Raw genomic sequence first — 27175 nt, 5'->3', positions numbered from 1 at the left:
AGAAGATGCAGGAAACCACCCGGGAGCTGCCCGGGATGCCCTGGGAGGGGCTACACGTCCTGGGTCCGTCTCACCCACTCGGGCTGCCACCGGGTGCGGGCGCGCTGACCGTGGCGGGCTGAGTCCCCTTCCAGCCAGGTACCCTGGTGCGGCCGAGGCCACTAAGACACCTCGCGGTTTCTCTTCGTGGCCGCTCAGTGCGGCCGCCAAGCGGTGAGCAGCCTCCCGAGGCCAGCCCGGCAGAGAACCTGCTCTATGGGGCCGGCGGGGAAGGGCCCACGCGAGGGGCTTAGCTTCGAGTCTTCGAGCTCCTGCTGCGACCGAGCCTAAGTACTCACAGGTGAGCGAAGGTGCTTCTACTTTTGCCACGTGTGTCAGCTGCTTCCTTTCCTCCCAGCCACCCCCTAAAAGCACAGCGGGCAGCCGCTCGGGGGCGGGGGTCCCACACAGTTACCGAGGGCCCCTTGCCTCACAGGAGCCCAGAAGGTTCTATCTCTAAGTAACCCCGGGCAGAACTGTGTGTGGCACATGGTGCCCAGCTTGAGGCATGACGTCCCCCGTGTCCAGGAAGGAGGAAGGATGGATGGATGAAAGGAAGGGAGAGAGGGGGGGAGGGAGGGGGCCTCCCCCAAGCCGGCCTCCACGGGGCTGTGTTGGCTGCAGCCTGGGACCCTGACTGCAGGGCCTCGCGCACGACCTCACGCACGGCCTCGGCCCCAGGCCTTCTGCACTCACAGGTAAATGGCTGAAAATACTGTTTCATCAATATTTTACCAAACTTAACAAAGTAGGACACGCACGGCAACACCCCCTTGAAAACACAGGGTTTAGCCGAGTACAGACTCCGGGGTGAGTTCAAGAAGTCAACCGTGCGGGTACCTGTGTATGTAACCGGTTCCTAAATCTGTTCAGATTAAATTTCTAAACTGCTCTAATTTCACGTTTTCAGAATGAAACTGGCTTATCTGAAATATTAGCATGTTTCAAGCAAACATAGGTCTGATAACAGCGGCCCAACATAGTGAGGGAAGCTCCCGCAGGCCCGAGGCCCCTTCTCCCGAGCGGGGTGCGGCCGAGCGCCTGAGTCACCAGACCTCCATCCACAGAGAGGGGAGAAGGTGGCCCCAGGCCAGCCGCACACGCTGCCCGCGGGCCCCGGTCGGGCTGGAACGCGTCTCTGGTGTCTTCACCTGTTTGCTTTCGCTGGAGGAGCTTATGCGATACTTCACCAGGATTTCCCAACACAGAGAAATGGTCCGTGTCAAACAGAAAGGGACTTTCTTTCTCGTCCGCACCAGGGGGAAGCTGCAGGCCTGTACCTGCCCTGAGCCCCAGGCACCTGGTTTCCAGCAGGCACGGCAAGGAGCAGATCTCATCCCAGACTCAATTCTGTTCGCCTGTAGAAGGTTTAGCTCGCTCACTCGCTCACTCACACACTCACACTCACTCACACTCTCACACACACACACACACACACAAACGGGCAAAATACACTGGTTTTACCCTAAGTAGCATTCACCCCATCGTGAAGTAAAGGAGCTTAGAGAAGCAGCAGGTGATCGCCTGCTACCGTCCACGCGGTTTTAAAGGGCAAACCACATCGCCGTTTTTGAGTGAAACGCAGGACCTGCCCGTGACTTCGTCCCCCGCGTCCTAAGAGGCAGAGCTCCCCCCATTTAACACGGTGGCAAAACACCCGAGACCTCTCAGGCGCCTTCATGTCCCAGCAGAGCTGGAGCCGAGGCCCAGCGAGGTTACCAGGCGGGGACGGGGAGGGGAGCGACAGGGGAGCGCTCTGATCACCAACCACCATTTAACTACTTCTTGAAGAACAAAAGGGTTATCTTCCCTCTGGAAGTCTGCCATTAAGAAACGCTGAGTGAGAACAAGACGTAGCTTTGAGCAATGCTTGCCATTTCCTGATTTTTCAGGACAATCTTGCCCTCGAGGAAGAGATCTGGGACTCTCCATCCCCAGGCCCTGCCCACGCTGCAAGCTGCCGGCTGGGCTGGCTCTGCGGGCTGAGTGGGCGCTGCCCGGCGCGGGAGGGCCCTGCGGCGCTGATGTCAACAGGGGCTTGGCTTACAAAAGAGTTTCAGGTGAGGAAATCACCGCAAGGTGACAACAACACGCAGGCTGGCAACAGCCGGCTCCTTTTTCTTTTTCTTCTTGCAAATTAGCTTTTGATTACGGGTGAGAAGGTATCCCATGGCCGGCGCAGGGCCATCGGGGCCATTTTACCCTTGTGCTTCAGTGTTCCTAAATTACAAGCGGCTTTCCAGGTAGGCCTGTTTACTTTTCCACAAAATAATTATTTGGTCTTTTAATCAGTGTGTAATGCTTAACAGGAGTTTTTAAAGCTAACCGATTTCAAAGCACGAATGAATCTAGCTAGACCCCTGGTTTCTGGCATTTGTGAGACAGGGAGGGTGAGTGCACGCCCACCAGGAGGCTCAGCTCCTCCGCCCTCCCCGGGGTCCCTCTCCCGGGCACCTGCCAGGCCCCCCTCACTGTGACCACCACCCTGTTCCCCTCACCGGGCGTCTCTACTTCACGCCACAATGACATTCTCCTCTCGTCCACTTCTGCAGGATCCACTGGAGAGTTTGTGAAAGTACAATTAAAGATAGCACGGTTTTATCGTGAGCCAGGATTAATGGGTTTAAAAGCCGACAATTAAAATGTGGTCACTTATTACACGCCGAGGGAGGCAGGTCTCGAAGCACACACCCCAACCGATACTCCTGGGGCAGGGAGGCGCGCGCCCGCAGCGTCCGCCAGGCTCCCCGGCATCGTGACTCACCTCCCAGCCCGCCCACCCGCCCCCGGATGCCCGCAGCCCAGATGGACGGGAAGAGCTGGAGCACAGGTTCCCTCAGAACCTGCCAAACTGGCCCGAAACCTGCTGGGCATGGCTCCCAATGGCACTGGGTGATCCCACCCTGGGACGGGCGCCGGAGAGGGGACAAGAGGGGCCTTTCCACACAGACTCCCGGGTAACTCAGGAGAAATCCAGAGTCTCCAGACCCCCCTGCTAGCTACTGGCCCCCGTGTGTGCGATCCCAGGGACGAGAGAACCCACCCTCCCCGAGATGGAAGGGAGCCAGGGAGCCGGGGAGTTTCTGCGGACACTGGACTCTGCCCGTCACTGCCGTCTGGTCCCTCGTGCTCGGTCACTCGCTCACAACCAGTCCCAGCTCAGGAAGGCCGGGGTTCCAACACCCCCTTGATGCCCTCCCAACACGTCCCAGACACACGGTGGGGCCTGCAAGACCCCCCAGGACCCCCACAGAACGGGCTCAGCTGTACCTCCTCTGCAACAACCGCTGCAAAGACAAGTTCGCTCCACTGCGGGCAGTCGGGTCCAGGCAGACTGTGCGGTGCGCCCGCTGGTCCCTTCCAAGCCCTCTGGCCTAGTGCCACCGACCAGGAGGGGAGTCGAGAGACTGGGACCCTCTCGGGTGCAGAGCCAGCTCACCGGGCCCCAAGCCGCTCTTTCCTTTCCTGAGTAACAGATGGTGACCCTGGCGTCAGATGCGCCAGTGCCCCTCAGCCCCCAAAGCTCGGCTCCCCTTCGTGTGGGACGCACACGCTGCAGAGAAGAGCTCACGACGGCTGTGCAGGCCGCCAGCAGGCCGGTCCAAGCATCCAGGAGCCTGCGACCTGCCCAGGCCTGGGACCCACAGACTCAGCCGACCCCCGACCTCCACTCCCACACCACGCGGAGGCCAGCCTTAACGTTCATCAACATCTTTCTGTTCACTGATCCTTCGCTTTATAAAACCAGGGACCAGTGAGCAACAATAAGCTCTGAAGTCGCAGAAAGCAGACCTGCCTGTGGCTAAACGAGCCCCCCTTCCCAGAGCCAGAGCCCTGGGCCCGCACACATCAGTGGGAGCGTCAGGGTTAGGGCCCCTAACCCAGTGGTGCTGGAAGCAGCTTTCCCCAGGAACAGAACAGTGTGCGTGACGGCCCCCGCCCTTCTGTGTGGCTCTGGACGCGCAGGCTCCTGCCCTCCGGGGGAGCACCCCCCCACTCCGGTCCCTCTTCCTTGGCGACCATTCAACCCTGGGCCCTGCTTCTCCCATCTGGAGAAAGGAGGGACACGGATTCCTATGAAGTTTACAGCTCTCAGACGCGTTAAACTGCAAAACGAATGTGTCAGGACCGTCGCTCCGAGGCAGGAGCGACCCCGTAAGGAGCCGGAGCCCAGAAGCGGTCGGTGCGCGCGGGCTGCAGGCCGCCGGGACCTCCCAGCAGAGACAGGCCACGCCGGCTGCCGAGCAGGGCCTGGGTGTCTGCCTGCGGCACGGGCTTGACCCGGCGCCCACCTGCCGCACACTTGGGCAAGCGTCCTGAGCACTGTCCCTTGCTCGTCCTCAAGGGAACGGGGAGAGCCACAGCCCCTACCCACAGCTCACAGCGCGAGACACACCAACCCAACGAGTCTGACGGTCCTGGGACTGATGTCAACAGTAAGTACGTCTTCTGCTTTTATTCTCTAGTTATAGAAGCAACTTCCAAAAAGTTGAGGGGCAGGACAGAAAAGCAGCCAGCAGTGACCCCCCTCAAGCCGACTGACGGTGCAGCGGGGACAAGACACGGCAGGACCAGGGAGCCGGGGGAGGGTGATCAGGAGCCTCGGCTCCGGGCAAGGGAGGCTGCAGCCCTCCTCCGCCCCCTGGGCCTGCGTGGCCGTGGGCCACCCCGCATAGCACTGTGCCTCCCCAGACCACCGCCCTCCTGCCCCGCCCGCACCTCCTTGGGTGGGGCGGCCGGGAGGAGCCAGGCCTCTTTACGACTTCCTCCGAAGCACTCTATCTCCTTCCACGGGGATCAGAATCCTCAGGCTCCTCTGGAGGCTTTGCTTTGATGTGGGAGTCAAGATGGAGCGATACAGGCCCTGGCCACACGTCACAGGCCGTAACCAGGCCCGAGGCCCCTCTCCCGGCCCTCAAATCCTGGGGATGTGGAGCACCTGGGACAACAGAGCGATGCTCCAGTCCCCAAGCCCTGCGCCCACAGGGAGGGGCACAGCAGCCGACACCCTGGCTGTGCCGGGCCAGGAGCTCCTGCAGGCGTCGGGGACACCGGAGGCAGAGGGCCTGGCTTCCAGGTGTGACACGGGCAGGGTCTCACGCAGACCACAGGGCAGCAGGTCCTCAGAGCCGTGGGAGGCGGCTGCCACAGCCTGAACACCATTCTGAAATCCGCTCCCTAGTAAAAGTTGTCAGGTAAGTATGACTAACCAGACAGCGTGCTCAGGGCCCCGCCCCTGGTGACTTAAACCACAAGAAGTAGAGACCCGACATTCTTCAAATCAAGGAAACTTACTTTAGTCCAAAGACAGAGCAACAAATCACGGAACAAAAATTAACTTAAAAATCCAGTCTACTGGGAACATCTCTCTCTTGCACTTTTCTCAAGCAAAAAACTGTCAGATCCTATAAGTGGGGCATGACGTCACAGGGGTGCAGGCGCCTTCGGGAGGTTCGGCTGGACACACACAGCAGATGCCCAAGGGCCAGGGGCCTGGACGTGTGGTAGGAGGTAGGAGCCCGGCGGGCTGCAGTCCACACAGGGTCCTGGTGGGGTCGCGAGCCTGCCGGTTTCAGTTCTTAGACCAGAAAACCAGAGATACTCTATTGTTCCTGCCTCACAAACCTGTTCCCCAGAGTGTGGACTTTGGTTTCAAGGGCTCTGATGATGAAGCACGGTAAGAAACGTGGCCTCGAGTAAATTCCGGGGGCAAGCCCATAACAATTAGAACATTAAGGCTGGACAAAACGCAGCCCCCTCAACAAAAGCAGCTTTGTTCTCCTGCACCCCCGAGCCGTCCCCAGGAGCTCCTTCCAGGGTGGAGGCCGTGACCCTGAAGCCCCAGGTTCTGTCTCAGCACAACAACACGCACACTCAGAAGCACACGAGCTCCCCGCCTGTGCTCCCTCCACACCACCCCAAACGCCGACCTTCATCTGCGGATGTGCGAGCCACAGGCCAGCCAGAGCCTCCAGAACATTCCTCCTAGACACTCTGGCTTGAACTGCTTACTCACAAAAGAAGAACTCCATTCTTGAGCTGCTTCATTTCTAGAGCTCACCCTTAAAATTATATTATTAGCACATTAATATCTCCTACTTATGGGAAAGGCACCACACTAGCTGCTTCCGATGCACACTGTCATCAGGAGGACGTGACCTCAGGGACATCCGCAGGGACGCACCCAATCCCGCCACGACTCTGGTGGACTTTACCTGGAAATGGCGGCCACGAAGGGCTGCAGCTCCCGGGGCTCGTAGGCACGTGCAAAGGCCCAGCACACATAGCAGGCGGCGTCTCTAACGTTGGTGCCCACGCTGCAGGAGCCCCGCTTCTCCTCATAGGTCAGCGCCTTCAGGATCACGGGAACAACTGGGCACAAGAGACAAAGACTGTGAGTACGGAGCAGCAGCACGCCTGCCACCTCCCCGGCGCCAGAGGCAGGTGCAGTCCACCCCAAAGCCACCCGGTCAGAAAGCAAGCACCTGGAAGGAAAAGAGGAGCCGGCCGGCTCGAATCAGGTGGAGACTTTTTTAAGAAGCTGCCCCCAAATCACATAAACAAGTGAAAATGGGTTCAGAATGGCCTGGAGATGCCTGGGTTCTGCTGGCCACGGGGACCGCGGAAGGGAGCCCACTTCTCCTTCTGGCCAGAAGCCAGCGCCGATGAGCAACCTTGAGGAGGACCCCGAGGTGCAGGGGCCTTCCCGCGCTCAGTTTCAGAATCGAGGACCCGGATGATGAAGCAAATCAAGCCCAAGGCTACTTCTATGTTAACTTTAGGAATAACCAAGATACATTTAATTACCTAAAATATCTGCAATATATGAATTTAAGTCCATAACAAATTATCCTTCTGGTTCCATCTGCAAATGTAATTTAATACTGGACATGTGATTTCTGATGTAAAGATATTAAAGAATTTTAAGATCCATGGTAAGGATACTGGAACGTTTCAAGGAGCTAAAATGTTAGCGTATTTATCTGTTAAGTTTGTTAGATTCATGTATTTCAAGTACTTGGGAAGAGTTTGCTTATTAAGACATGTACACTACTTCAAAGATACATAAAATATGTTGCATTTATGCGTAGCACTTAAGAATATGAGAATTTAATAAGTTTTTTTTAAGATAATAGGCTTTATTTTATTTTTTAAATTTTATTTATTTATTCATGAGAGACACAGAAAGAGGCAGAGCCACAGGCAGAGGGAGAAGCAGGCTCCTTGCGGGGAGGTTGATGCGGGACTTGATCCCAGGACCCTGGGTCACGCCCTGGGATGGAGGCAGTCGCTCTACCGCTGAGCCCTAAATAGGATTTTCTGAAAGACCCTGCCGTAAATCCCAATTTACTGATCCAAAATCAACAACGATGCTGCCGTAAAGCCCACTGACAGCTCACCCGTGTTTAGAAAGCATTACAAGTAGAAACCAGAGAGTATCTGCTCTCCGAGGTGAGCGAGCTCGCATCCCTGCTCCGAGGCCCCGGTGCAGTGCAGGTCTGACCCCAGCCCACGCCCTGAGGGGTCACCAGCTGCGGAGGCCCTGACGACCACATCACTGTACACAGCCAGAGCCTCCTGTTCCGGCGGCCTCACACCTCAGGCCACACGTCGTTGACACAGAAGCCTCCGGTGCCGGGGCAGGTGCTCGCTGCAGACGACCATCACGCATCATCCCCGTCAACCAGCGTGGGACACGATCACTGACAGCACGGGAAGGAAGCTAAAAGGCAGCGCCACGTGTGATCCAAAAGGCAGGACCGAACGGACCAGCCTCAGCCCCTCGCGCACGTGTGTGCCCGGGCCTGCCCAGGACCCCGACGCTGTCAAGAGCACCTCGCGGTGCACCTCACGCCATCCTGTTTGACAAGACCAGCGAGGTTACGTGTACACAATGCTCCAGGTAGGAGTTTAAGAAAAATGAAGCAGGAAAAAAAAAAAAAAAAAAAAAAAAAACAAAGAAAAGAAAAAGAAAAATGAAGCAGCAATTATCTGAACATGCAACTATCATCCCAGAAATTATCTTCCAGAAAAATGTACCTAGAAATAGCCTTGGGCAAAAAAAATCAAAAGAAACAACAGTAGGACTGTGACTATCAGACATATTTCATCTCTGCTTTTCTGTATCTAAGGATGTTTGATTCTTTCTTTTTTTTTTTTTTTTAAGATTTTTATTTAGGGCAGCCCCGGTGGCTCAGCGGTTTAGCGCCGCCTTCAGTCCGGGATCGAGTCCCACGTCGGGCTCCCGGCTCCCTGCAGGGAGCTGCTTCCCCGTCTGCCTGTGTCTTTCTCTTTCTCTCTGTGTTTCTCAAAAAAATAAAAATAAAATATAAAGATTTTATTTATTCATGAGAGACACAGAAAGAGAAGGAGAGACACAGGCAGAGGGAGAAGCGGGCCCCAGGCAGGGAGCCTGACATGGGACTCGATCCCAGGACCCAGGATCACGCCCTGGGCTGAAGGTGGTGCTAAACCGCTGAGCCACTGGGGCTGCCCAGGATGTCTGATTCTATATAAATAACAAGAAATAGATTTGATTCTGTGCACTTTTTATATACACTGGTGATCATTTTTAATTCAATTATAAAATATTAACATAAGTTTACTTAAAATTATGGAAGTATACTCCAAAACAAATTATTGACAAGTAAAAAGCTCAGAGACACGGTGTTGGGATCCCCGGGTGGCTCAGCGGTTTAGCCCCGCCTTCAGCCCAGGGTGTGCCTGGAGTCCCGGGATCGAGTCCCACGTTGGGCTCCCTGCATGGAGCCTGCTCCTCCCTCTGCCTGTGTCTCTGCCTCTGTCTCTCTGTGTCTCTGTGTTTTTGTCTCTCATGAATAAATAAAGAAAATCTTAAAAAAAAAAAAAAAAAAGACACAGCATTACCACTTAGGTCTATCTCAGCCGGGAGAGGATGGGACCAGCCCAGGGCACCTGCACCCACCGCCCCAGGAGCACAGGCCACCAGGGACCCCAAACCTGGGGCCCACTCTCTTGCCAAGTTCTCGTTTCCTCAGCTGAGCGACAGCAGGACAGCCCATATGAGACGTGCCCCTCAAATTCCTCAACCATCGAAATTGGGCCTGTCCCCCCTGTGTCCCACTACAGCCAGAGCCCCACACGCGTTTTCTGGAGCCCGGGTGAGGGCCCGGCGGCCACCCCAAGGAGCCCTCCTCGCCTCCCCGAGGAGCTGAGGCCAGCCGCCCAGCAGCCCCGCCGAGCCACCTTCTCACCCAGCCCCTGCCTTAAGGCTGCACCACCGCCCCTCTCAGGCGACGCACCTGGCAGAGCAGCCTGCCCACGTGGCTCCCGGGCTCCCTCCAGAGAGGCCCCAGCACCCCAAGCCTGCGTCTCTAGGCCGCCCCGAGCCCCGCCTCTCCTTCCATGCCAGGCAGTCTGCGGAGCAGGCTCTGCTTCCACCAGTCAGGACACCAGGAACTAAGCTCAGATTTCTGAAGGAACAGCCGTCGGTCCTCGGGGAGCCTGACGAGGGTCACCATCACGACCCACGGAGCACGCACGAGTGCCAAAGCCAACGCGAGGACGCCACCGAGGCTGCTGCAGACAAAGCAGCTACAGCCAATTAGTGAGTTTTAAATCACGATCTCGACTTGAACTAGACCAACTCTTAAGGCTTAAAACTGGTGTTCAGCAGTTCTACCTGGAGGAAGGCCGGGTCACCTGAGCCGCTGCTAGTGCCCTGCGTCGCCCACAGGCACTGTCCACGCTAACAGGACAGCCCAGTCGGCCCGACGGGACGTCAAACCTAATAGGCTGTGGCACCTTTAGGAGGAAAGCAGCATAGAAACGCGGTTCCACTGCCACGCCAGGTCCCTGAGACCGTCACTGCGACTCAGCCACCCGGACAGCTCTGGGTAAGACCGTTCAGCGATTCTATAGCCCGAGGGGCATCTGGATGCTAAGCGCCGAGTCCCAATTTACCAGTCCACTGGACAAAATCAATTTCAGGGCAGACGAGTAAGAGTGACAGTGGCCAGTGCTGTGGATGTGGGTGCACGGAGGCGCCACAGCCTCTGCCATGCTCAGGACCGCTCGGTGCCACCTGCCAGCAGCCCACCTCCACACGGACACAGCCCCCACCGCAGGCCCGCTGGCCTGGAGGCTGGTCCCGCCACACCCTGGGGCCTCACGCTGCGTCGGGGAGCCCAGCGGTCTGTCTCCCAAAGCGTCACTTTGCGGGCCCGTGAGGTCTGCGCTCCACTCGCCGTCTCCACCAGAACCTGCACACAGACCTCGTCGCTGGGCAGATCGCCAGCCTGGGCAGCAGGTCCAACGTTGGCCCACCCGGCCCGCTCTGCCTCCGGGGGCGGCAAGGCTCAGCCCCACACGGCAGGGGTGACGGCAGTGGGCCACGGGCCGCGGTGGCCTCCCCCACACACAGGGCTGCCTGGCTATCCCCAGCGCCCGCACGTGCCTGCGTGCCGGGTCTGACGATGTCCTCCCCAGAAACGGGTCAGAGGAGCAGAGGCTCACGCTGCCCGGGCTCCGAGGGGCCTCCCGCCAGCCGCCCCACCCACGTGGCCGCACGGCCCCGCTCCGCCCAAGTCCCGCAGCACAGATGCCCCTGAAGTCCTGCTCTGTCCTACTCAGGAGCCTGACAACGACGCGCGCAGGCATCCGCGGTGCAGGTGAAGGGGCGGCCGGCAACTGGCAAGGGCCTCACCGGACAGGGTCCACGCAGAGGGCAGCGGGGACGCAACCCCCACGGTTGCCAGAAGGGAACCTGATCTGCAGAAAGTGAAACAGCTCTGAGGAGAAAAGTGAGATGGTAAATTTCTAGAACAAGAAAATGGAACCTTGGGGTCCCTGGGTGGCGCAGCGGTTTAGCGCCTGCCTTTGGCCCAGGGTGCGATCCTGGAGACCTGGGATCGAATCCCACGTCGGGCTCCCGGTGCATGGAGCCTGCTTCTCCCTCTGCCTGTGTCTCTGCCTCTCTCTCTCTTTCTGTGTGTGACTATCATAAATAAATAAAAATATTAAAAAAAAAGAAAGAAAGAAAATGGAACCTTGAGCTTGTTGGCTCTGATTTATCCCGAGGTGGCAGCAGGAGCCGCGGCCCAGGGTGCCCGGCTATGGGCGGGGTCGTGCGTGGCCTCCAGACCCCACGCGTCCTCCCACCTCTTCCGTGCAGGAGGAGCCCTGGAGGCCCAGAGACTCCAGCCCCAGGGGCCACTCAGGCCACACACGCAAGCTCCCAGAGCCCGGGGGACATTGGGAAGAAGTCACTATCAGAGAAAAAGTTCAAAACTTAACCACTCTTTCCAGATTCAACAGGTTTAAAATAAGGAAACTCTGCAATAGCTTTGAACAAAACCCTTTCTCATGGTTCCAATTACACACTACAGATGCGTGTCAAATATATAAGACTCCCCAGAGGGCTTCCTTTTGGCAACCCGGGGCCCCGCAGTGTAATTTAAACACCCTTCTCTCTAGACACCGCGTCGCGTCGTCTAACACCAACCGCCTAAGGACAAAGCAGCCTCCAGGTGAGAACTGCCTTAACCCCCGGAGCGCCGCTGCCCCGCGGGACGGCCCCCACGGGAGGGACCCCGGGCTCCCTGCAGGGGCAGAGACCCTTCTGCCGGAAAAGACGTCCCCAAGAGCCAGCACGGGAGGCCGGGCCTCGGGGAAGTCACGAGCTACACCCCACAGTGGGGCGTTCACGGCTAGAGCCGGGCCCCAGGAGGCCCTGGGACGCCGCCCCCCCCCCCCAGGGTGTCGCACGCCGGGGCTGCAGACCCACGAGAGCTCCGGCCTCCCGTACGGTGCACACCCGCAGACACCCTCAGCCACCGCCTCAGAAATGCAGCCCGACTTGCTCGGGAACAAAGCCTGCGCCGAACGTGCTACGGGGCAACAGGAAACGGCGGACAGAGCAGCTGGCTCCAGAGCCACTCGGCTTCAGTTCCCACAGACGTTTCTGGAGCGCGGCCCCGGACGGGCCTGCAGGCAGCAGCGGTCGCTCCACCAGGTCGCTGGGGGTCCCGGCCCTGGAGCCGACGTGGGGGACCACGCAGCCCTCCCACGCAGCGTCCCCGCGGACGAGGCCCCGGCTGCCATTGGGGCCCAGTGGGAGGCCAACGTGCACCTGTCACGAGGCCTCGAACAGATGCTCCTCCGGGGGCAGCAGGGGCAGCACGTGTCCGGCTGGGCGGACGCCGCAGTCTGTACGACGCACGTGAGCCCTGGAGAAACGCCACGGGCAGGCCAGCGCTGTCAGGGCAGGGGCCACACACTCTCCTGGGGCAAGGACCTCTGAAGCCACGGCCACGGGCGAAGCACAAGCAGCACAGCCCCCAGGGAACGGCGCCCGCCACCCGCCGCCCCACCTGGTCAAACACACCCGAGCCCGGGCCGGGCCGGGCCCCAATGGTGGTGACGGCAAGTGAGCAAAGACCACTCAGTACGTCCCACAGCTAGGGGTTCGGACCAAACCCACGTCCCAGGCTGTGAGGAATGCGGGGCCCCGGGGCTGCCAGCCCAGGTCCACGCGGCCCCCACACCGTCCAAACGGCCCCCAGAACCGGTGCCCAGGAGGAAGGGGCAAGGCTTCCAGATTCAATTTTTCAAAACGACTTGTCTGAAAACATTAAAACAAAATACTGTCTCAACTCCCTGAACACCTGTTCATCAGTCCCGTGGCTCCGAGGCCACCGTAACGTGACCCTGTATGTCAACTCTATTTCCACAATCACAAAAATAAATAAATGGCAAACACAGACTTCTCGCCCGGCCCAGCGAGTCCGCTCTTCAGCCCTTGCCCCGGAGAAACGCAGACCCGCCTGCACACGAATGCTCACAGCAGCCCTGGTCACAATCCCCGGACACAAACCACGCACGTGCCCTGCGGTGGGTGGATGTTGGAACGCACAGCACGTCCTGCTGGGGAGGACCGTCCACCAGCGGAAAGGGAGGAAACGCGACACACTGACCACATGACAGCCTCGAGAAGCCTTGCTGAGAAGGCCGACGTCAGACGAGGCGACTGCAAGCTCCCCGCAGGCGACCCAGCTGCAGAAGTGGGGGCCACCCGGCGGCGCTGGGCCAACGGCGGGCACGGCCAGGATGGCACAGCCGGGATGGCACACCAGCTGGGCGTCAGGGGCCTCCACCGCCACTGCTGCCGCCACCTGAAATCGAGGACACAAGGCAAAGCGGGGCCAGGTTTGTGTCTCAAGGAAGGTCAAGCTGCAGCACAAATCACGCGGTGCGAGGTCGGGGGCGGGGGGCGGATGGGGAGCCGCAGGCCCCTGCACGCCCCCCCCCCCCCCCGTGCCAACCGCACAGCGAACACAGGTCGGCTGGCATTACCCAGACGCACAGGACATGTGGGACTTGCTCGTGAGCACAAGTCACTGACGGAGCCCAAATGACCAGAGAGCTCACAATGTTTCTAAAACGACACCCTAAAATAGCAAGAAGAAAAAGGCAGACAAACGTCACCCGTTGTCAGGATGAGGAACGCATCTCTCAAGGTGGGAGACGTCCCGTCCCACGGAAGCGGCTGAGCGATGCTCCCGTGAGGAGTGCCGTGGCCTCGGCAGGCAACACACCGAAGTGAGTACGTGCACGTGCCACGGAGGCAGCGGCCTGTAAAAGCCCGCGCACCCCGAAACTCTGAGCACTCGGCTCAGGAAGACCAGACGAAGCTGCCAGGGAGGCCGAGCGCCCGGGCCAGCCAGCAGCGATCCCGGCCAGGACGCCATGGAGCGGGCGAGGGGCCACGGGCGGAGCCCCACCAGCCGCTCGGCTGCTGGGCCCGTGACCCCCGGCACGTGGCAGGGGGCACCAGTCCGCACGCAGACTCTCGCTCAGCGTCAGGAGCATGACCAAGCGGCGGGTGCCAGCGCATCACGTGGCCTCGGTGGCCCCAGACCCCACCTGGCGCCGCGCTTCCCGGGCGGCGGCCTCGGCCTGTACTGGCGGCAACGCGCCCCTGCTGCCGAGAACGGAGGAGTCAACTGAACCAGAGCCCTCGACCCAGGTCACGTGCCACCCGAGACAGCGCCGCACGTGTCACCTCAAGAAACGCGTCCTGTGACCCATGTATTGAGTCCTGAGGACAGTCAGCACCCGCGGCGCCAGGCCCTGCGTCCACCGCAGGACGCGGGGACAGGGCTCCCCCGAGGGACGGCGGCTGGTGCCAGGCCCCATGAGCCAGGACGGCGGCAGTGCGGATTTCCAGGCGGTGAGAGCTGCGGCTCTGCACAGACGCCCCCGGGACACCCGCCCAGAGCCCCCACGGCAGCCCCTAGAGAGCTGCCCGGCCACCCGGGAGACGCGGGCACAGGGCGCTGCAGCGACGACACGCAGCACAGCACGGAGCCCAGACGCTGACCTCGTTCAAGGCCGAGGGCTCCTGGCCGGTGGTGCTCCGGGGCAGCCCCCGGGTAAGCCCCGGCACCTCCTTGCCCCCCAGTGCCCTGGCCACCAGACGTAAGGAAGGGCCAAAGGTCGAAGCAGGGCCGCCCCGATCGCTGCGGGCTCTCGGCAGGGCAGCAGGGCACCCTTCCACGGACAGCTGCCCGGCCTGTGTGGCTCCAAGTGACCCCACGCGGAGCCTCGGCCTCGGCACGCCCCACCTCTACATCCACGACGCTGAAAACACGAGCCTCGGACGCTCAGACACCAGAAGGACACTTTGTTAAAAGAGAATGTTTAAATGTCACTTTTTGCAGACTCCACTGTGGAACAACCAGAGGATCTTTTTCCTTTTTTTTTTTTTTTAAATAATTTTTTTTTTAATTTATTTATGATAGTCACACACAGAGAGAGAGAGAGAGAGGCAGAGACACAGGCAGAGGGAGAAGCAGGCTCCATGCACCGGGAGCCCAACCTGGGACTTGATCCGGGTCCCCGGGATCATGCCCTGGGCCAAAGGCAGGCGCTAAACCGCTGCGCCACCCAGGGATCCCGAGGATCTTTTTCCTATTTTAAGAGACGATCCCGGGGCGCCTGGGTGGCTCCATCGTGCAGCACCTGCCTGCAGCTCAGCTCATGATCCCGGTCCTGGGGCTGAGCCCCGCGTCGGACTCCTGCTCGGGGGTCTGCTTCTCCCTCTGCCCGTCCCTCCCCCAGCTCATGCTCAGTCTAATTAATTAAAATAAAATCAACCGAAATACACCCACACGCAGAGACAGGACATGAGCAAAAGCCCCTCCTTGCTTCTGCTCACTAACCCCTCGGAGTGCACGACCGTCGCTCTCTGCCAGTCTGGCCCTGCCAGCAGCACTGCCCGGCCATCTCACCCCGTGATGAGCCGCAGGAGGGGACCCGGGCTGCCCACGGACACACCCAGAGCCTGGCTGCCCAGGGCCCAGAACACAGAGAGGCTCCCAGCACCCCTCCTGTGCCAGGCTGTGCCCCTGCACACGTCCGCCCACCTTCCTCCACGGCCACCTCCCACCTGCCCTCTGAGGTCGGCACTGGAAGGACGTGTTGTAGGCTGCGTGAGTCTCTGCCGCCCAAGCCCTATAGGGTCCGGAGTTCCCAGGCGGGGCCTAGCCTTCTCCCCACATCGTGCACAACTGCAGAGCAGGGCGCTGCTCAGTCCATACCCTCGGGCTGAAAAAACATCACCATTAGGAGGACAGCTGTTTCTTTTTTTGTTTTTTTTTTTTTTTTTGAGATTTATTTATTTGAGAGAGAGAGAGAGAAAGAGCACAGCAGGAGGGGCTGAGGGAGAAGGAATCTCAAGCAGACTCCGCACTGAGTGTGGAGCCTGAGGCGGGGCTCCATCTCACGATCCCAAGGCCACAACCTGAGCTGGAACCACAGAGGATGCCCACCCAAGCACCCACCCAGGCACCCCAGGAGCACAGCTTCCGAAGACCGCGGAGTCTGCGCTCCTCTCTCCCTGCAAACACCTCCTGTCGTTCTTTCAAATCAACACTGCCGGGAGGTTCCCAGGTGGTGGCGTCAGCGCTGGCTGCCGTGACGACGACTCTGGAGCTCCCGATCACCTCCCCAGAGAGGCCGCTACAGGACGAGCCGCGGTTACAGCACGAAGTCTGGGTCGCAGGCAGCCCCCCCACCTCCCAGCATCAGGCTCGGATCCTCCACCGGCAGAAACTGCCCCAGGGGCTTAACACCCACAACTTGAGAAGCTAAACCCCGTAAGGTAAAATACACAGATGAGATCTATGCTCAGATTATTAACAACAAAATAAGTAAAAGCCAGGAATGAGCATTACTCTTTATAGTGAAAAGATCTTTCCAAATTACGTGAAATGCCTGGGCAGCTCAGTCAGTTAAGCAAACGACCACATTTGATCTCAGCTCAGGTCTTGATCAGGAGTTCAAGCCCCTCACGGGGCTCCACGTTAAAAAAAAAATAAGTACATTTTTAAATAAATTAATACAATTAAACACATGCAAGTCCAATCTGACAGTGGAGGAGGTGCTAAGGCCAGTCGCTGCTGTATGCGTACCCACACCCACCCACACACGTGAGTACGCGTCACTGGGCCACTCTGCATTCGGTGTGTGCGCCCACAAGCACACTGCCGTCCCACGGGGCTGCGGCTGGGACCCCCTGCGTGGTGGCCGAGCGCCAGCCTCCAGGCACCCTGGGCCTCCGAGCCCACCAAGGGGCTCTTCCCACCTCGTCACTCGGGGCCCACGTGTAGCCGCCCTCTAAGGCTTCACATCTCTGGTCAGCACTCAGACGAGCTGCACCTGCCCGGGAGCCCGATTCTCAAGAGCCTCAAGGATGACAGGCGACCCCCCACCTCCGCCTGCAGACCTGGGCCTCCTGCTCTGGGTCCGGGCCCTCCACGCACACTGCCGTCAGCACTGTCCGTCCTTCCTGACAGGTGCCTGCCTCCGTCCAGGATCTGGGCCACTTTCAGGGCCCTGCAAGCACGCCCACGTCCCACACCAAGCCTCACCCCCTTGAAGGTGGACTGTCAGGTTTAATCTGATCGGTAGTGAAGTGGAACAGAGGCCAGGCAGAAGTTGGTCGAAACAGGCTTTTAATGGGCTGCACTCTCGGGCCACGTTCCGCGGCCCACGGGGGAGGGAGAGCGCGGGAGTCCACCCAGGGGCGGGCAGGCGGGCTTTTTAAGGGGGGAGGGGTAAGGGGCTGGGTGTCTGTACAGGGTGACAGCTATTAGGCACATTGCTGGTGAAGTCGGCCTGGGGTGGTAACTGCCCAAGGCCTCATATGGGGTCCGGGTAAGTACGGTTCAGGGTCCCTGCAGAGGTCCGGGCACCCCGGTGCCGTGTCCTCGGGCGGTCTGCCGGCGGGAAAGTTCTGAGGCGGGGGCCACAAGGCGGGGGGTCCCTGCCATTTCGTTGGTGCCTCCGGATCCCCCTGGATCCCACTGGCCCAACACTGACCACGGCCACCGCCAAGGGGACAGCAGGACAGACTTGCACACCATGAAGACCAGGGTTACCCACTGGCTGGCCTCTTGGCAAAGTGGTGAGGGTCAGTTCAGGATAAAAAAATTACTCCCAGAGTCCTAGTTACTTGTTACTTGGCGGTAGGGAAAACGAGGAGAAATGCAATCTCTGAGCGCTCTGCGGACCCCCGAACACAAGGTCGGCAGCTGAGCCTCGGGAGCTGACGGACGGCCTCCAGGGAACAGGGCAGTGCTTTTCCCGCAGAGCCCACTCCACCTGCCCCAACCCCTACCCGTCATCGTGTTTCAGGGACACAATGACGTGAACCCTGCATCACCACCCACTGAGAACAAGCAAGCAAGCAGACAAATGTCCCAGTGGCAATCTGCTGGGACCATTAGGTTCTGGAGCTGGGAGACGACCATGTGGCCTGCAACCCTGCTTAAGGCGACGTCGGTCAGGCCAGAACAGGAACCAATAATGGGACCCCCAAGGGGAGAGTCAACAGGGTCCCCTTGCACATCGTGCACACGACGGGGAGGCCCGCACAGAAGCACAGAACCAGGGACGCCTGGATGGCTCAGCGGCTGGGCTCTGCCTTCGGCTCAGGGCCTGATCCTGGGGTCCCAGGATCGAGTCCCGCGTCGGGCTCCCTGCAGGGAGCCTGCTTCTCCCTCTGCCTGAGTCTCTGCCTTTCTCTGTGCCCTTCAGGAATAAGTAAATAAATAAATAAAATCTTTAAAAAAAATGTCCACGATGCACACGTCCTGACAGTGTTACAGTGAATTCCCGTGCAAGCTGTCACAGAGCCCGCATCAGGCGGTGCACTCTCTGTGGCATTTAGAAGGCTCGGGGACCGCACCTCCGCAGGTGCCGTGGCACGGAAGGCAGACGGGGTGACCTGCGGTCGTCTCCTCCTCCACCACCCACTGTGGGCATCAGCCCTGCTCTAAAGACAGGACCTGAGGTCGGCTCGTTTGCTGGCCGTGCTCCCTCACAGAATGCGAGCCCAGTAGAGCCCCCGACGGTGACCTGACCACGTGACGTGGGGGCGACAGGCAGGGGCCCCCTGCTCCAGCTGACAGCCGCACCCCACCGTGCAGCACGGTAACCTGCACACAGTAGGTACAATACTGTGTGAGCACTTCTCTCCCGTTCTTTCTCCACAAGTGCACGTCCTTTGCAGTTTTCTAACACTGGTTAAGCCATTCCTCTTGGAAACACTTCCCTAATGTTTCACTGAAGAGTGACTTTCTTACACGTTTCTGTGTAACTGAGGAGAACCGAGACACCTCTCTACCTCCCTTTAAAATACACTTACCCTCCGCAAAGCTTCTCCACGTTAATGTACGCAGACAACAGAGTTCACAGCTCTGGAGGACGGAGCCTGGGCTGCTCGGTGGGCAAGCATCTGCCCTCCGTTCCCAGGATCGAGCCCCGTGTCAGCTTGGCAGGGAGCCTGCTTCTCCCTCTCCACCCCCAACCCTGGCTCATGCTCTCTCTCTCAAATAGATCATCTTTAAAAATTTTTTAAATAAAGCTTTGGAGGAAAACCTTCTCCCTCCTCCCTCGCCTGTCTATTCAGCGTAAGGTAAATGTGACCAAACATCCGGTCTCGACCCAGGCGGTGCCCTGAACAGGGGGTGGACACCACAAGAAGGAAAGGGACAAGCGTGACCCCAGCCTGGCTCTCTCACCACTAGATCCCGGGCTACGAGAAGCTCACATAAGGAAACTAAGCGCAACCCTCAAATCTTCAAGTCACCACGTCGTCAGGGCTCCCGAGGAGGGACGGGGGCGTTTTCCATGCAGGAGACCTCCCCTCCGGCCCCCAGCCACAGAGGAGCAGAAGGAGCGTCGCCAGACACCCCAGGCCCCCCACTGAAGAGGGGACGGACTCCTCTGCCACAGCGGGAAGGGACTGCCTCCAAATGGCACACGCGTGAAGTCAGTCCGACCCTCGGCTCGCCCAACTGCAATAAAAGTAAAAGTAAATTTTTGGCTTAGAAATAATCCCCCGATAGGGGCAGCCCAGGTGGCGCAGCAGTTTGGCGCTGCCTTCAGCCAGGGCCTGATCCTGTAGGCCCGGGCTCGAGTCCCGCGTCGGGCTCCCTGCGTGGGGCCTGCTTCTCCCTCTGCCTGGGTCTCTGCTTCTCTCTGTGCCTCTCATGAATAAGTGAATAAAATCTTTAAAATAAATAAATAAATAATCCTCCGATAGAAGACACAACCTCTCGCCCTATACTCCTAATTTTTTCCGTAACGAGCTCCCATAGTTCCAGACATTCCCTCCAGGATCCAACACCCCACTCTTCGCGAGCGTCCTCTCGGGCCTCGTGCAGCGGCAATGGGGAGTGACAGCTGCACCTGCCGCCAGCCTTCCAGAAGGACAGCGCAGGAGCCCTGACGACCGGGAACCAGGCCGGTGCACTGAGCTCCCGCAGCCCCGCGGCACACGTTCCTGCTGAGTCAGGGCTGTGCGTGAGCAGCTGTCACCCCGTCAACAACGGGTGACGGGCAGCGCCACACCGCCTGGAGCGACGCCGCCGACCAGCCGGGCTCTCCCTACCCAGCCCTGGTTTATTAAGTCCCCACAGAGAACGCCAAGGGTACCCAGGGGAAGCCGCCGCACATGAAGTCACGGGCAGGAAGCCCCTGCGTGGGAGCTGCCCCCGCCCACGGCCCCGACACCCCGTGCTGGTCCCTGCGTCACAGACACGCCTGCGTCCCGCGTGGGAGCCTGCCACACGGACCCCCAGCACGTGGACACGCCACAAAACAAGGTCCTGGAGGTGGAAATGGGACCCCCGTGGGAGGCAAACCAAACCCTGAGGAAGGAGGCCGGCCCGCGGCGCTGCTCCGGGCGCTCGGCTGCCGCTTCCCCGTGACGCTGGCCCAGCCTGAATCCACACTCTGTGGTAAAACTACTGCTTTTGGGGACCCCTGGGTGGCTCCGTGGTTGGGCGTCTGCCTTGGGCTCAGGCCGTGACCCCGGGTCCCGGGATCGAGTCCCGGTCGGGCTCCCCGCAGGGAGCCTGCTCCTCCCTCTGCCTGGGTCTCTGCCTCTCTCTCTCTCATGAATAAATTAATAAATAAATAAATTCTAAAAAAAGCAACCCTTTCTTTCCAAGCAATCTAAGTGATTGTTCTCTGCAAATCAGACGCTGTTGTGACCGACGAGCGATCCTCCTCCCCACCTCTCCCCACCGAGAGCCGGCAAAGGCTCCTCCTCCCTCTGCCCCCGGAGATCAGCACAGGGCCAACCCCTGTCCATCTGTCCCCCGGCCAAAGGCCCCCCAGGGCACGGGGGAGGGAGCGAGCCACACCGGCAGATGAAACGCCCACAGCTGATGACAGAGTGGCCCAAGTACATCAACTTGAAAGCAGCAAAAACAAGCGTTCAGGAGAATTAAAGGCTTAACCCGGAAGTCGGAGACCAGTTCTGCCGCTGAGTCACGGGCCTACATTCCCAGCCTCAGAGCTGGTCCTCCACTGGCCCCGCCAAGGCTGGGGCAGGACACTGCAGACCCGGTGGGCCTGGAGGAGCGTCCGGGGGGCGAGCCTGCCCCACAGGCCGAGGGGCCGTGGCCCTGCCATACGGGACGCACGAAGCCGAGGGGACACGCCGCCCAGGGTCAGAAGGCCACCAGCGGAGAAAAGGCTCGGTGTGAAGGCCTTTAGGGTTTCGGCTCACGGCAAGCCGGCCGCTGTCCTGAAGCAAGTCACCCGAAGAGTTCTCGCTTCCCGTCTCCCCACCCACCATGGGCACTGGCCAGACGGGCATGCGCAGCACCCCGTCCACCACCCGGAGGTCAAGCCTCAGCCACTGTCTGGCCTCCCCTCCCCACTGACCTGTCCCACTGACCTCTGGCCCCCATGGCCTCCCCCCGCCCCCCGGCTCCTCCCGGGACCTCCGCCCACGTAACACGGAGACAGCAACTGTGGTGAGGAGGGCTGCAAACTCATTTCATCCCCACAAAGCCCATTCACAAGATCAGCCCCAAAGCACCTCCCCGCTGCCACCGAACCCCTACAAGACCCTCGTTTCTGTGGACTCTCATCAGATCCCCGCTATGTGCGCCCATTTCAGGGCCCACACTGACTCCACACTCAGACCACAGGACAGCTCTGCTAACTCGGACCCCGCAGCCTTGCCCGTGGGGAAGAAAAACCAAGGCCTTTGCATTTTCTTACACTGCCGACCACTGGGGCCACTTCTCGGGACACTGCCCCAAGATGCACTTCCCTGGAGAGCCAGCGAGCCGGCGCTGGGGGCCTGCAGGAAGAACACTCTCCACAACCTACAGCACCTGCCGGTCAGCCGTTGCCAAAAGCAAAAGGCCGCACGGCCACCACCAGCTTCAAGGCCCCAAGTGACCCCTGGCCACCCACGGCTTCCTCAGGATGTAAGCAGGACGCCTGCAAGACCCCTGGGAGGCCCAGGCACGGGGTGGCCACAGGCAGCCACATACCAAGCCACCCACCCAGCCCTAAACAGACTCCTAGCAGAGCAGGAGCCTCGCATGCTGGACAGTCACGGTACAGAGGGAGCAGGAAGTGTGATAGCACGTACAGAGAAAGCTCGCTCGGCACCCTCCACCCAGGCACAGTAAACCCGACCGAAACCATGTCCCGCATCCACACAGTGCACTGAACGAAGCAGGCAGTCCTCAGGGCAGGGTCACAGGAGCAGGGCTGCTGCACTTCTTCCACAAGCAAATCGGAAGTCGAGTGAACTGGGACCGTCCGGATGCCTTACTGCGCAGCCCTCTCAATAAAGCCAGCCCGCCTGCGCTGTGTTTTCAACAGCACACGGGTCACAGCCAGCAGACAGACAACAAATCCGGAAGATGCACAATCTACTAAGGGAAGGGGTTTTTTCCCAGGTAGCAAGACCTTCCATTAGAGGATTCATGAAAATATTTTCCAGTAAAATAGCAAACGCTTACAAAACATCTAAAGTACAGTCTTCTTCCTGAGCACACCGTACGGAGGCAACACACACACAACCACACCATTTCATGTTCACTAACGTCACAATCTTAGTTTTGACCTAAACTATAATTTCAATTCTTTTTTTTTTTAATTTTTATTTATTTATGATAGTCACAGAGAGAGAGAGAGAGGCAGAGACACAGGCAGAGGGAGAAGCAGGCTCCATGCACCGGGAGCCCGATGTGGGACTCGATCCCGGGTCTCCAGGATCGCGCCCTGGGCCAAAGGCAGGCGCCAAACCGCTGCGCCACCCAGGGATCCCTATAATATCAATTCTTAAAAGTAACAGGCACAACCATGTGGCACAGAAATTTTATGATTTATGTGGCTTCAGCACATATGCCAAGTATAAATTCTAATATGTATGGATTTGATGCACTCTCAACTTCCCTTCACTAAACCATAAACTCTCTCATAAAGAATCTTACTTGTAATGAAAGAAATATCAAATATTTAAAAACAAAAACATTAAAGATACCTTTTAGTTTTTATTTATTTGGGGGGGAAGGGGCAAAAGGAGGCAATCTCAAGCAGACTCCCCACTGAGCACAAAGCCCACCATGGGGGCTCCTGAGACCAGAACCTGAGCCGAAATTACGAGTCAGACATTTAACCCCCTAAAGATACCCTTTAAAGGCATGTAAATGCACATGTCTGTGTGTACATACACACACCCCAAAAGCTAAACATATACAAGAAAAAAGAACTGAAAAAATGAAGACAATGGTGAAACTTTTACAGTAGAAACACATAATACAAAGACACCATCAAGAGAGTAAAAAGACAATGCACAGAACAGGAAAAATGTTTGGAAAAATTGTTTATCTTAAAAGGATCTACACTCCAAAATATACGCAGAACTCTTACAACTCAACAACAAAGAGACAACTTGATTTTAAAATGGGCAACGGATCCCTGGGTGGCGCAGCGGTTTGGCGCCTGCCTTTGGCCCAGGGCGCGATCCTGGAGACCCAGGATCGAATCCCACGTCGGGCTCCCGGTGCATGGAGCCTGCTTCTCCCTCTGCCTGTGTCTCTGCCTCTCTCTCTATCTCTCTGTGACTATCATAAATAAATAAAAATTAAAAAAAAAAAAAAAAGTTTAAAATGGGCAACGAGGGGGATCCCTGGGTGGCTCAGTGGTTTACCGCCCGCCTTCAGCCCAGGGCCTGATCCTGGAGACCTGAGATGGAGTCCCACATGGGGCTCCCCGCAGGGAGCCTGCTTCTCCCTCTGCCTGTGTCTCTGCCTCTCTCTCTCTCTCTCTGTGTCTCTCACGAATAAATAAATAAAATATTTAATAAATAAATAAATAGGCAAAGAACTTAGGCACTTTTCCAACAGAGATACACAGAAGACCGACAAATACATGAGAAGATGCTCAACGTTATCAGCCATTAGGGACACAGAAATCAAAGCTATGAAGAGACCCCCAGTGGATGGGCTATAATCAAAGAAAACAGGAAAGGTCGGGTGCTGGTGAGGAAGTGCTGCTGGTGGGAACAGAAAATGCAGCGGCCGCGGGGGAGACAGTGTGCACGAGGCTGTGTATGGAACTGCCTTATGAGCCAGCAGTTCCACTCTAAGATACACACCCAAACACATGAAAACAAACATTTATATGCAATTGTTCACAACAGCTGTAACCACACTGGCCAGGAGGTAGGAACAACGTGCCTATGGACTCGTGAGTGAAAAGCTGAGTGGCCGTTCCACACGATGGAGTACTATTCAGTCATAAAAAGGAACGAGGTGACCCACACTCCAACGCAGGTGGACCTCAAATCCCTGCTCCATGAGAGAACCAGGCACAAAAAGGCCACGTGCCCAAAAATAAATAAATAAGTAAATACAAACTTAAAGATTAAGAGAAAAAAGGTCACATGTCATTAGGATCCCACTGATGTGCGATTTCCAAAATAAGTACGTCTGCAAACGTGGACCGCAGATGAGCACTTGCTAGGGGCTGTGGAGGCACAATGACAGTGACAGGAAATGGGCACCAGATTCTTCTTAAGGTGAGGAAAGGTCCTGGAACCAGGGGCGCCTGGGCGGCTCAGTCAGTAAGCGTCCTACTGTGATTTTGGCTTGGATCGTGACCTCACGGGTTGCGGGATCCCGCCTCCCGTCAGACTCCATGCTCAATGGGGAGTCTACCTGAGAGTCTCCCCCTCCCTCCCCTTCTGTCCCTCCCTCCACTCACTCGCTCTGAAATAAACAAATCTTAAAAAAAAAGAAAAAAGGAAAGGTCTCAGAACTAGACAGAATGAGAGCTGTTCAACAGAGTACATTACCAAACGCTACCACGCCGTTGACTCCAAAATGGAGTTAATTTTATGATGTGAGTTTTATCTCAATTAAAACAACAACACAATACGAACGTTTTTTTAAAGAATAAATACCTTTGCCTTCCTCCCCTGAAAATTCAGTCCTGGAGCCAACAGGCGGGGAAGGGCAGCAGCGTTTATACCCCAAGGTACGTAACAGACACGAGCTCGCTAGCATCAAAGACAGTCGTCTGCCTCTGACAGAGATGGGAGGGTCTGATCAAGTGAAAGCCTGAAGAGAGAAAAGACAGGAAGTATGAAGACAGAATGAGGTTGACAAGGGTCTCATCAGAGTCTGGAAGGAAAAACTAGGAAAAGAGAATTGCAAAGAATGAGAATTTTCCAGAATCAACAGAAAAGAGATCTAGAAAACAAGGCTACATAAAACAAGACCAACAGAAACAAGTCCACACCTCACACACCATGATGAAACTACAAAGCGTGAAAAACAGAGGAAGCTCCAAAAAGTAGCCACAGAAAAGAGGGGGCTCCCCTGAAGGACCCACCACTCGACTGGTCCCAGGTGACCGAGGGCACCGGTGCCCGAGGAGGCGGCCGCAGGAAGCCCGTCTTCGGTCCGGGCTGGCACATAACACAACCGTCATCGAGAATGAGGGTTCAGAAGACACTTGAGACAAACAATAACTGAGGTGTAACTGCTACCAAGACGCCTGTGCGGAGGAACTTCTGAAAAACCTAAAAGAAGTAGCATTATCCGTGAGCAGAGAGGTCTGAGGTGCAAGGAGCCAGAAGCAGGAACATCTCAACAAGGACCGCCTGTGAGATAATAACGTGTAACGTTCAACAAAAGGAAGAATCCAAAACCTGACGATCACAACACGTCAGCTGAGACGTGGCCATCTCTGGTGCGTTCTTTTGACTTTAAATATTCATGATACAAATCTAAAGACTATCATTAAAGAAGAGAAACGGGGGCGCCTGGGCGGCTCGGTCGGTTAAGCGTCGGCTCAGGTCATGATGCCGGGGTCCTGGGACTGAGTCCGACATCGGGCTCCCTGCTCATCGAGGAGTCTGCTTCTCCCTCGGCCTCCGCCCCTCCCCCTGCTCATGCTCTAACAAATTTTTCTTTTTTAAAAAAAAAGAGAGAAGAGAAATAGAATATATAACTTCTAACTCCATAGGCAGGGAAAATGTGGAACAGGACGGGGGGGGGGGAGTATTTAAGAGAAATCATATTCTGAAAAGGACACACAAAAAAATGAATCTTAAGTATACAAAAAGTGATACAAAAGACAAAAAAAAAAAAAAAAAAAGTAAGACAATAGACCCAAATCCAAACATCTCGGTACTTAGACTAAATGTTAACAGAGTAAACTCACCAACTAAAAATCAACGAGTGGAGTTTTGGGTCTGACATGTACCTAAAATCTAGGAATGTAAAATGATTAAAGGATAAAAGAAGATATACTGGGGAAAAATAAAAAAAGGGCAACCTGGGTGGCTCAGGGCTTAGCACCTGCCTTCAGCCCAGGACGTGATCCCAGAGTCCCGAGTCCCCCACCGGGCTCCCTGCACAGGGCCTACTTCTCCCCCTGCCTCTGTCTCTGTGTGTCTCATGAATAAATGGATAAAATTAAAAAAAAAAAAAATTAAAAAAAAAAAAAAGATACGCTGAGAACACACTCACCAGAAGCAAGCAGGGGTGACATTAAGATGGGGCAGAAACAGACTGGACCCTAAGAGCCCTTTCACCATTGTTGTCACGAACAACAAAATAGAATCCATCAGGCAGCCCGGGTGGCCCAGCGGTTCAGCGCCGCCTTCAGCCCGGGGTCTGATCCTGGAGACCCGGGACGAGTCCCGCATCGGGCTCCCCGCATGGAGCCTGCTCTTCCCTCTGCCTGGGTCTCTGTCTCTGTGTCTCTCGTGAATAAATAAAATCTTTTAAAAAAGGAGGTAATTACGGGGAAACGAGCCCTATGGGTGGAACGTAATCCACCATGACTGGTGTCCTCAGGAAGAGGTCAGGGCACAGACGGAGGGGTGTCCCTGGGAGGACCTGGGGAGGTGGCGGCCGCCGCAAGCCGGCGAGAGGCCTCAGCAGCAACCAGCCCCACCAGCACCGAGCCCAGATTTTCGGCCTCCAGAACCTTGAGAGAGTAAGTTTCTGTTAAGCCCCCAGTCTGGGTATTTTGTCATGGCAGCCCGAGCAAAGCAGCACTCCACACGACGGAATGTTCTTCAGCGCTGGAGGAAACACTGGCACGCGCCACAGACGGGGAACCTGGAGAGCGGGCCCACGCGGACGACCCTGTGTACGAGAAACACCCAGAAGAGGCAGATCCTGACACAGGAAACAGGTCGGTGCTGTGTAGGGCGCGGGGGGATGGGGCGTCAGGGGGACTATGAAGAAGCGTGGGACTCCGTGCTGGGGTGAAGAAAGTTCTAGAGCTAATGGCGGTGACGGCTGCACAGATCACACTAAAT

At 57.4% G+C, this 27175-nt stretch overlaps 1 protein-coding gene across 1 annotated transcript in view; it reads right to left on the bottom strand.

The window, feature by feature from the left end:
• The window catches only part of TBCD (tubulin folding cofactor D), a 138819-nt gene that overhangs the window by 51927 nt on the left and 59717 nt on the right, over positions 1–27175 (bottom strand). The window contains exon 14 of the mRNA XM_041725698.1: positions 6255–6411. Within this exon, the coding sequence (XP_041581632.1) occupies positions 6255–6411 (157 nt within the window). The remainder of the gene's footprint in view (positions 1–6254; positions 6412–27175) is intronic.

Source organism: Vulpes lagopus, chromosome 12, assembly GCF_018345385.1.
Source record: "Vulpes lagopus strain Blue_001 chromosome 12, ASM1834538v1, whole genome shotgun sequence".
Classification (NCBI taxonomy): Eukaryota; Metazoa; Chordata; class Mammalia; order Carnivora; family Canidae; genus Vulpes; species Vulpes lagopus.
The sequence above is the reverse complement of the archived record's forward strand: the minus strand, read 5'-3'. Positions and strand labels throughout refer to the sequence as shown.